Here is a 10652-nt window from a genome sequence, read left to right on the forward strand (position 1 = left end):
CGGACAGCACACTGGACTTGTGAGCCTGTGGTCCCAGGTTTGATCCCGGGCGCCGGCGAGAAACAATGGGCAGAGTTTCTTTCACCCTATGCCCCTGTTACCTAGCAGTAAAATAGGTACCTTCGTGTTAGTCAGCTGTCACGGGCTGCTTCCTGGGGGTGGAGGCGTGGTCGAGGACCCGGCCGCAGGGACATTAAAGCCCCGAAATCATCAAGATAACCTCAAGATAATGCCTGCAAATTCCATTTATGTTAATGAGATAATCCTTTCCCTTAAAACTAAGTCCAGTGCCCTTGAGGAGATACCAACTCTTATTTACAAAAAACCAGCGTTGAATGTAATGAAACGCCATTTTCTGGGTGAGACCCGGAGGCTCCCCGGAGCTTTACCGGCTGATATGCTAATGTCAGACTTTGGCATCAGTCATGTGTATGGAGTTCTAGGGCCTACCGGGGACCACGAACCAGAACCTGGCCCCCTCAGAGAGGCAAGGGGAGCAATGGCCTATAGAAACCCCCGTGTGGTTGGAAGCATTCTATGTCTGCCATCGACCGGGTCAAGCATCCAGAAAGGTAAGCATTCCAAAACAAACCCCTATTCTGGTGAAAATTGCTACCTAAGCCGAACTAGTGAATAGAACTCTTCAACAGAAAACAAGGAAACTAGTATGACGTCATAAGTCACCGCGCCGCTGTCTGCGCAGCTCCCCCCTCCCCGGGAGGGGGAAGGGGGAGCCCCAGACCTCCCACGCCGGCTATCCACCCATCAGTTCTGAGGCTGGATGTCAAAACACGCGAAAAACGCCGACCGGAGGGAGGGAGGGTTGCCGGGGAGCCTCCGGGTCTCACCCAGAAAATGGCGTTTCATTACTGTACATTCAACGCTGGTTTTCTGGGGGGAGCCCCGTCGGCTCCCCGGAGCTAACTACCCACAGAGGAAGGTCAAAGGGACAAAACCGGGAGGCGGACACCACGCACCCCCCAAGGAGGCGAGACAACCGGCAGCAAACGCCAACCCAAGGCGCCACAGCCCCGAAAATCCCGGGAACAACACGAGAACCACGAGCAGCAAGGCCCCTGCACGAACACCAAAAATCCATGCCCGAAAGACTGCAAGGCCACGTCGCCCAGACGGCAGCGAGAGCAGCGAAGCCACGAACGCCACAGGCATGAGGGAAGAACACAGGCAGCTTAGCCGCAAGAACACGGCTGACCACCCGGGACACCATCACCCGCGAACCGGGAAGAACAGAACAGGATCAACGCAAAACGCGCTCCGGACCCAAACGCCGTGGCACGCAAACAACAGCGGAGGGCCGCCACTGAACACAAAAACGACACCCCCGGCCCGACCAACGAACCCTGGACCCCTCCAGAATGCAGCAGCCCCACCCCGCGCCAGAAAAGATGGAGACTGCTGCCATCAAACAACCAAAACACTAAAACCGAAGGAGCAAGAAAACTCAGCGAACCGACCCCCAGAGGCAAAGGCCCAAAGGAAAGAGCCGACGAAAAAACACACCGGAACCGAAGGGGCACTACCAACCGAGGAGAAGACAGAGCACGCTGACCAGAGACCAGGATGGTGCAAGCGGCGCACGAACAGGCCGGAGGTGAAATGACGCACAAGACAGCTGACTAACGGTGCAGAAGCAACACCAAGACCGAAAGCAAGCTGAAGCGGCTCTGCCTGCGCCGCACGAAAAGAGGCGACAGTATGTGGCAAGACGACGGCCCCCAACCCCCACTAGAAAACCAAGCCGAGAGTAAACCAAGCTAACAAGAGGAACCACCTAAGAAGGGACAGGAAAAGGAAGGACCGCCAAAATACCCCATACTGCCGCCAAGAGAAGCACGCAGGTGGGACACCTACCACGAAGCCACCCGACCATCAACCGGAGGCAAGACCACGAGGCAGAACATAAGCAGCCCCGCAAGGCCCCCCCGAGCCCAGGAAAAAGGCGGAGCCGCGAGAAGATCTCGGGCGCGACCACCGAAACCCAGGCGGCACAAGGAGATGGAACGTCTGCCGAACAGAAAAACCCCCCGAAGCATGCAAGCCCGCCAGGAGTTCAGAAACGATGGGTCCGACGCGAGACATCGCAAGAACCCCCCCCAAAAAAAAAAACAACCGGCAGGGCAAGCTAGGAAAACCAAAGAAGGCGGAAGGGTCGCCGCCAGAACAGGACCCGAACCAAGGGGCACGAACAACTGCAACAGACCGAGACAAAGAAGCACATCACAGGACACAGGCTGACCAAAGCCTAAGAACACACGCAGAACATCCCTGCTGCAGAAGAGGCAGGAAGAAAGAGCAGAAGCACAAAAAAAAAAAAAAAAAAAAAAAAAGGAGAACAACCAGGGGTGGACAATCAGGCAGGGACAAAAACCCCACGCAATCCCCAGGCACAAAACGGCAGCAAAGTGCCACTCCACAACCGGACACAGGAACAAGGACACGCCACCGTGAAACACGGTACCAATGCACACGTGCAGCAGCAGCAACATGCACCACTGCAACATGCAACATGTAAATAGCAACTCCCCTCTGCAAAGGCAGAGAACGGAGCAGGCAGACCCCAGACAGGGCCAACGGAGACACGACAAAACCCTGCAGGCCCAGAAACCTGCACCAGGCGACCGACGGCGGAGAAACCCCGCTCGATACCTGCTGGATGAGGTACTGGGAGCTCTTTTACACCTCAAGCCCAGCCCAAGGTCAGGCCAGACCGGCCAGAGGATGGCCCACCAGGCAGCTGCTAGGAGCAGTCCACCGGCCCACATACCCCCACAACCAGGACGGGCCGGAACTGCCATACGAAAACAGGCCAGTGCGCCCTGGAAGTCCACGGACGAACCAGCAAGAAGGCTTATGCTCGCAAGTAGGTCGTGTAACAAGCACAGACCACTGATGGTAATACAGTGTTCCCCAAAAGTGCCCATAGCACCACTGCACTCCACTGGTACTATTCCGCAAGTTCTACCAGATAGGCGGGACCCAAGAGCCAGAGCTCAAATCCTGCAAGCACAGCCAGGAGCCTCACCAGGTGAGTACAGAACCAACCCTACAACCCCCACACCTCACAACATTAAAAAAGGAGGGTCCCCTGAATGACTCCAGCATGGGTTGGACGTGCAAATGAGGGGGACAGGAAGGGGTGATAAAGGGACAGTCACTGGTGTGCGAACGGTCTCAGTCGTACAAAAATATACCTAAAGAAAGACAGGTATATAAACTGCCGCATCCAGCGCCCGGCCAAAAGACGCCAGACCACAGAAACTCACCTGGCGAATGGTGGCTCGAACTTGACACGACTCAACCGTGCCCAGAAGAACTTGGGAGCACCGCCAGGTGAAGACGCCAGAGCCAGACCCTGCCGGACCCGCAGGAGAACAGGGAGAGGCGAAGGAGGCGGTCCACACCCATGACACAGGGAAAACCGCGGTGTCCTCCCCACAACTGGGAACCAGGACACCCCCGGCGCGAAGGGGCACATACCGCAGCCAGGGAGAAGAACGAGAGGCGAAGCACTGTAGCAAAAAGGGCGCAAAACCCCAGCACTGAAACACCGCCCAGACCAAAACAAACTCCACGGCGCATGCGCATAACACGCTGGCCGAACCGCACACCCTCCCTGCGGGAAGGCGCCAGCCAGGACTATTGCACGAGAAAAGGAGCCAAAAGAGGAAGCAGGAACAATAAAACCGGCCAAAGAAGCAAAGAGCCCAAAAAAAAAAGGAACCCAACCGGGCGACAAGTAGCCCAACCGGGCGACAAGTAGCCCAACCGGGCGACAAGTAGCCCAACCGGGCGACAAGTAGCCCAACCGGGCGACAAGTAGCCCAACAGGGCGACAAGTACTAGGAGCCGACAGACGTTCCAATAATGCGGGAAGTAGCGAAAAACCTTCCCGTACCCTCGAGAACACAGAAGCCAACACTAGTCCCGAAGGTACACGAAGGCGCAGGCGCACCCGAGATCAGAAGTCACGCAGAACCCCATCGAACGGGGAAACGTGACAAAAACACCGTCCCAAAAAGAGGGGGAGGAAACATCCACCCACAGGACGGAACCAACCGACTCAAAGGCCAAGGAACCGAGCCCGGGGAGGGGCCGACGTCCAACAGCACGTACGGCGAGTGGGGAGGAAAGACCCCACTCCGCGTAACCACAAGCCCCGCCTAGAGGGGGATAAAAACCCCCACGGGGTCTAACGGGGCCAAGGCCCCCCCCAAGTCAGCCCCTCCCCAGCCCCGGGAACCTACACGACAGGCCCCGGGGCCGAGCCGTTCCCCCAAAGCCCCGGCCGTACCAGAAAACCGGGGCAGCCGTGAAAACACTAAGGAAGGGAGCCCACTGGCAGACTCATACAACACGGCTGGAGGAACAGGCCCAAATGCCCCCGTCACTACCCCGGAAGGGGAATTCCCCGAGACTGCCCGAGTCTCAACACCACCAAACACCCCGCCCTGAACCTACAGACGGTAAGGAACCGGATGCAGGCAGGAAGGGTGAACCAGGGGAAAGACAAGGGGGCGTGGATGGAACCGAAGCAACCAACACCCCCAAGTCCCAAAACGAACTACAACGGGGCAGCCCCGGGGCTCCCAGGGAGGAAACCACGAGAACGTTGCCACCACCAAGGCTCAAGTGCAACGCCCCTGCTGCCCGCACCCGCTTTGTTAGCACAACTGGGTAACCGAGCCACAACGAGCAACCAAACTCGCAGGACACCGGGTCGAAGGTGTCACCGACCCCACAGGCAGCAGACGGAGGCAAAACAGAGTCACCCAGAGACAAAAGGTGAGAGCAACCCTCAAACTCGCTGGAAGCGAGGGGGGGGCTCTGGGGTCACATCCATCGGACCCGCGCGCCCCCAGGGGTTTCCCAGGGTCCCGAGCGTTTACTTTAAGAGGACTCGCACTCAGGTAATCCCAGGCAGGGTACTGCTAACCGGCACCCAAGCTACCAAACAACTTTCTAAGAGCTGAACCCCCGGGACGTGTACACTCTCGGGGACCTAGCAGGGGGGTACCACCAGAAATACTCAGAACACAAGGGACACAAGGGGCAAGAACGAAGGCAGACCCCCCCACCAGGTATATAAACAAAAGAAAAAGAAAACCCCGCAAGAGGACAGCGTACCCAAGCGGAACAGAGCCGGCCGCTATGATTGGTAAAGACAAGCTGCACAGTACCCCGCGCCCCACCAGTGCAAACACTGCCCCTTACTCTAAGGCGAACAAGGGAGACAGAACACCCGAGCACACAAAGAGCGGCCGAAAACCAAGCAGTAAACGGCCAAGCAGGGGCAGGACCCAAGGAACTTGTGGAAGGTGGCCCCAAGCCCCAAGGGCAGTACTTACAGGGCACCTAGGGAAGGGAACCCTAGGCGCATGCAGCCCAAGTACTGAAGAATCACTCCCGGCTCACGCACCACCTAGAAAACAGACACCACACTCTAGGTACAGTGCTGAAACAACCACTGGAGCTGGAGCACATAACCATTGCCTATAGCATCAGCCGAAGAACTGATGGGTGGATAGCCGGCGTGGGAGGTCTGGGGCTCCCCCTTCCCCCTCCCGGGGAGGGGGGAGCTGCGCAGACAGCGGCGCAGTGACTTATGACGTCATACTAGTTTCCTTGTTTTCTGTTGAAGAGTTCTATTCACTAGTTCGGCTTAGGTAGCAATTTTCACCAGAATAGGGGTTTGTTTTGGAATGCTTACCTTTCTGGATGCTTGACCCGGTCGATGGCAGACATAGAATGCTTCCAACCACACGGGGGTTTCTATAGGCCATTGCTCCCCTTGCCTCTCTGAGGGGGCCAGGTTCTGGCTCGTGGTCCCCGGTAGGCCCTAGAACTCCATACACATGACTGATGCCAAAGTCTGACATTAGCATATCAGCTGGTAAAGCTCCGGGGAGCCGACGGGGCTCCCCCCAGAAAAGCCTCCAGATTTTTAGCTCCTGCCATTGCATTGCTCTTCAACAAGTCACTTGAACTCCAAAGCTTTCCAGTTATTCTAAAAAAAAGTGAGAGTAACCCCTGTCCACAAATGTGGTGATCCCACTGGTGTTAACAACTTCAGACCTATATCAATTCTTCCAAACTTGTCAAAAATATTTGAAAACTAATCTACAAGCAACTTTACTCTTATCTAGCCAAACTCAATATACTTAGCTCTTGTCAATATGGCTTCTGACCCCCAAAAAAGCTCTAACGATGCACTTATTAGTATGATCTCACCCTATCTCAAGAACGGCGAAGAAGGTTAGGTAGAGAAATAGAAACAATTGAACTCAAGCTACAAGAATCATACAAAACCCAGGAGAGGCAAAGAGAGCAAAAGGCCATCAATGAAATAAGAGAAATCCAAAATATTTTTTCTTCTATGCAAAATCAAAATAAAAAACCACATCTAGTATCGGGCCCCTGCGAAAGGGAGATGAAACTTTCACCAATGACAACAAAGAAATGAGTGAGCTACTGAGGATGCAGTACGACTCTGTTTTCAGCGAGCCATTAAACGCACTAAAGATTGATAACCCAAATGAATTTTTCATGGATATGATACCAACATCAAATCATATATCAGACGTCACCATATCCCCACTGGATTTTGAAGAAGCCATAAACAGTATGCCTATGCATTCTGCACCAGGCCCGGATTCTTGGAACTCCATATTCATCAAGAACTGTAAAAAACCACTATCGCAGGCCCTCCACATTCTGTGGAGACAAAGCCTAGATACTGGCGTTATTCCTGATATACTAAAAACAGCAGAGATAGCACCACTTCATAAAGGAGGAAATAAGGCAGAGGCAAAAAATTACAGACAGATAGCACTAACATCGCACATCATAAAAACTTTTGAGAGTGCTAAGAAGTAAGATCACAAAATACATGGAATCACAGCATCTCCATAACCCCGGACAACATGGTTTCAGAACAGGGCGCTCTTGCCTGTCGCAGTTGCTGGACCACTATGATATGGCATTAGATGCTATGGAAGACAAACAAAACGCTGATGTAATTTACACATATTTCACAAAAGCTTTTGATAAATGTGACCATGGTGTTATTGCACATAAAATGCGTTCAAAAGGAATTACCGGAAAAATAGGCAGATGGATCTACAATTTCCTGACCAACAGAACCCAATGTGTAATAGTCAACAAAATAAAATCCAGCCCATCAACCGTGAAGAGCTCAGTCCCCCAGGGTACTGTGCTTGCTCCAGTACTTTTTCTCATCCTCATATCGGACATAGACAAGAACACAACCTATAGCACTGTATCATCTTTTGCAGATGACACTAGGATCTTCATGAGAGTAGGCAACATAGAAGACACGGCAAACCTCCAGTCAGATGTAGATCAGGTCTTTCTATGGGCTACAGAAAATAATATGGTGTTTAACGAAGATATGTTCCAGCTCATGCGCTATGGAAAATATGAAAATATAAAAACGGAAACCACGTACAAAACTCGGGCAAATCATAACATAGAACGAAAAGGCAATGTAAAGGATCTGGGTGTACTCATGTCGGAAGACCTTACCTTTAAAGAACACAATAAAGTAGCCGTCACAACTGCAAGAAAAATGACAGGTTGGATAACAAGAACTTTTCACACTAGAGATGACATACCGATGATGATACTTTTCAAAATGCTTGTGCTCTCTAGAGTGGAGTACTGCTGCACAATGACAGCCCCTTTCAAAACTGGAGAAATTGCTGACCTGGAGAGAGTGCAGAGATCCTTTACTGCTAGAATCCACTCAGTAAAACATCTAAACTATTGGGACCGACTAAAGAGCCTAAATCTGTACTCCCTTGAGCGCAGGCGGGAGAGATACATAATAATTTACACGTGGAAAATATTAGAGGGGCTGGTCCCCAAACCTGCACACAGAAATAACATCACGTGAGACCAGAAGACATGGCAGGATGTGCAGAATACCCCCATTGAAAAGCAGAGGTACAACAGGTACTCTGAGAGAGAACTCTATCAACATCAGAGGCCCGAGACTGTTCAACACGCTTCCGCTACACATAAGGGGCATAACTGGCCATCCCCTCACAGTGTTCAAGAAAGAACTGGATAAGCACCTCCAAAGAATACCTGATCAACCAGGCTGTGACTCATACGTCAGGCTGCGAGCAGCCGCGTCCAACAGCCTGGTTGATCAGTCCAGCAACCAGGAGGCCTGGTCGACGACCGAGCAGCGAGGACGCTAAGCCCCGGAAGCACCTCAAGGTAAGGTAAGGTATGATTAACTTGATATATGCAGCTCTTGATAAAAATGAGTTCCCTGTTGGGTTATTTGTGGACCTGTGTAAGGCTTTTGACACTCAACCACCAAAACCTTCTTCTTAAATTACATCATTATGGGGTCAGAGGACACTCCCTGCAATACCTCAAATCTTACCTTACTGACAGGCTCCAGTATGTTTCTGTGAATAATCAAATTTCTCCCACCCTACCCATCAACATTGGTGTTCCCCAGGGCAGCATACTTTGCCCTCTTCTCTTTTTCATCTACATTAATGACCTTCCAAATGCCTCCCAACATCTCAAACCAATTCTATTTGTTAACGACACGACCTTCATTTACTCCAGTCCTGACCCCCTTGCTCTAAATGTCACAGTGAATACTGAGCTAAATAAAGTCCATCACTGGCTAATTGCCAACAAACTCACCCTCAAGATTGACAAAACTTTCTATATTTTGTTTAGCAATAAATCCTCAAATCAAATAAATCTCATGATTAACAATACCCAAATTTGTAACAAAAGTAGACGGCAAATTCCTTGGCATTCTCATTGACCACAAGTTGAATTTCCAGGGACACATTCTAAATATATCAAAAAGTTTCAAAAACTGTTGCCATTCTTTCTAAGATCAGATATTATGTACTTTGCCCTGCCCTGATGACTCTCTATTACTCCCTCATCTATCCATATCTCAACTATGGTATTTGTGCTTGGGGTTCTACTACCCAAAATCATTTACGTCCTCTAATTATTCAACACAAAGCTGCTATTAGAACAATATCCAACTCTGGCCCCAGACATCACTCGGTACCCTTACTCAAATCTCTGAATATGTTAGATATTAAATCACTGCACATTCTCTCATGTGTATTTTATATATATAAAACGCTGAACTATAATGCCACTCCGGACCTTAAAAGCTTCCTAGAAGGTTGTAACAGAACCCATGAGCACCACACCAGAAACAAATACAGTTTTGATATTCCAAGAGTACGACTTAATCAAACTAGAAATGCTCTACAAATCAAGGGGCCCAGAATGTGGAATGACCTTCCCAACCATGTTAAAGACTGTACCTCTCTCAACCAGTTTAAGATAAAAACTAAACACTACCTAATTAACTCCATGTAACCTACCTCACCCTTAAAATGTCAACCCGTCTACTATTTTTAACAATGCTGTTTGTCAACCAAATTGTATTTTTGCTGTTTTTCTGCCATGTTTCCCCCACCCCCCTTTTTTCATTTTTTTATTTTTTTCTCCACACATTTATACTTTAATCTCAATTAGTATTAAGTTTTAGTCAGTGTTTTTCCTGCCGAAACGCTTTGCGTAATAGTGGCTTTAGGCATTGTATGTACTAGCTCTATCTATATATCCTTCAACTTTTGTATCTTACCTTGTATGTATGTACCTTACCTGAATAAATACTTGTATTATATGTACTGTACTTTGTATTTGTAAGTAGTATAGTGGGGTGAGTATGTCGAATAGTATACTGGGGCGAGTATGTCGGGTAGTATACTGGGGCGAGTATGTCGGGTAGTATACTGGGGTGAGTATGTTGGGTAGTATACTGGGGCGAGTATGTCGGGTAGTATACTGGGGCGAGTATGTCGGGTAGTATACTGGGGTGAGTATGTCAGGTAGTATACTGGGGCGAGTATGTCGGGTAGTATACTGGGGCGAGTATGTCGGGTAGTATACTGGGGCGAGTATGTCGGGTAGTATACTGGGGTGAGTATGTCGGGTAGTATACTGGGGTGAGTATGGCGGGTAGTATACTGGGGCGAGTATGTCGGGTAGTATACTGGGGCGAGTATGTCGGGTAGTATACTGGGGTGAGTATGTCGGGTAGTAAACTGGGGCGAGTATGTTGAGTTACCTGTACTGCCGTCATGGAAGAGCGTGTAGGCTGAGAAGTCACACTCCAGCCCGGCGTTACTCTCCTCTTCCACCTCCATGATGACCTCTGCACCCTGTAATAATACAAGTTTTGGCGGGAGCCGCAGTGTGTGTGGCGGCGGCCTCCTCCCAGCTGTGTTGTGGCCACGTGCCCCGCACACCTACACTGCTGCGCCCGCACACCTTACCGGTTTAGCGGAGAAAACTGACCGCCATATTAGAGTACCCTCTCTGGTGCATTTGTTGTCGCCGGACGCGGCTAGTTGACTGGAATTTACCTGATTTTACCTGAGGGCCACTAATACATTAGTGACCCTCGACTAGTACAGGAAGCCGGTGGCTTGTCAAAGGTCCCCCCATTTGTCCTGATGATTTTTTTTGTATGGGTTTTAAAGTTCAGCAAAGTTTCGACATTGTTGCGGACACTGATGTGTCCGCATTCAAATCAAACCTTAGAAATCTAATAC

General features: G+C 50.7%; 1 protein-coding gene across 1 annotated transcript in view; it reads right to left on the reverse strand.

Moving 5' to 3' along the window:
• The window catches only part of l(2)09851 (WD repeat-containing protein 1 l(2)09851), a 201618-nt gene extending 191219 nt beyond the window's left edge, over positions 1-10399 (reverse strand). Inside the window, exon 1 of the mRNA XM_069323846.1 lies at positions 10166-10399. Within this exon, the coding sequence (XP_069179947.1) occupies positions 10166-10244 (79 nt within the window). The 5' untranslated portion in view covers positions 10245-10399. The remainder of the gene's footprint in view (positions 1-10165) is intronic.
• Between the last annotated feature and the right edge of the window lie 253 nt (positions 10400-10652).

This window comes from Procambarus clarkii, chromosome 13 (genome assembly GCF_040958095.1).
Source record: "Procambarus clarkii isolate CNS0578487 chromosome 13, FALCON_Pclarkii_2.0, whole genome shotgun sequence".
Lineage (NCBI taxonomy): Eukaryota > Metazoa > Arthropoda > Malacostraca > Decapoda > Cambaridae > Procambarus > Procambarus clarkii.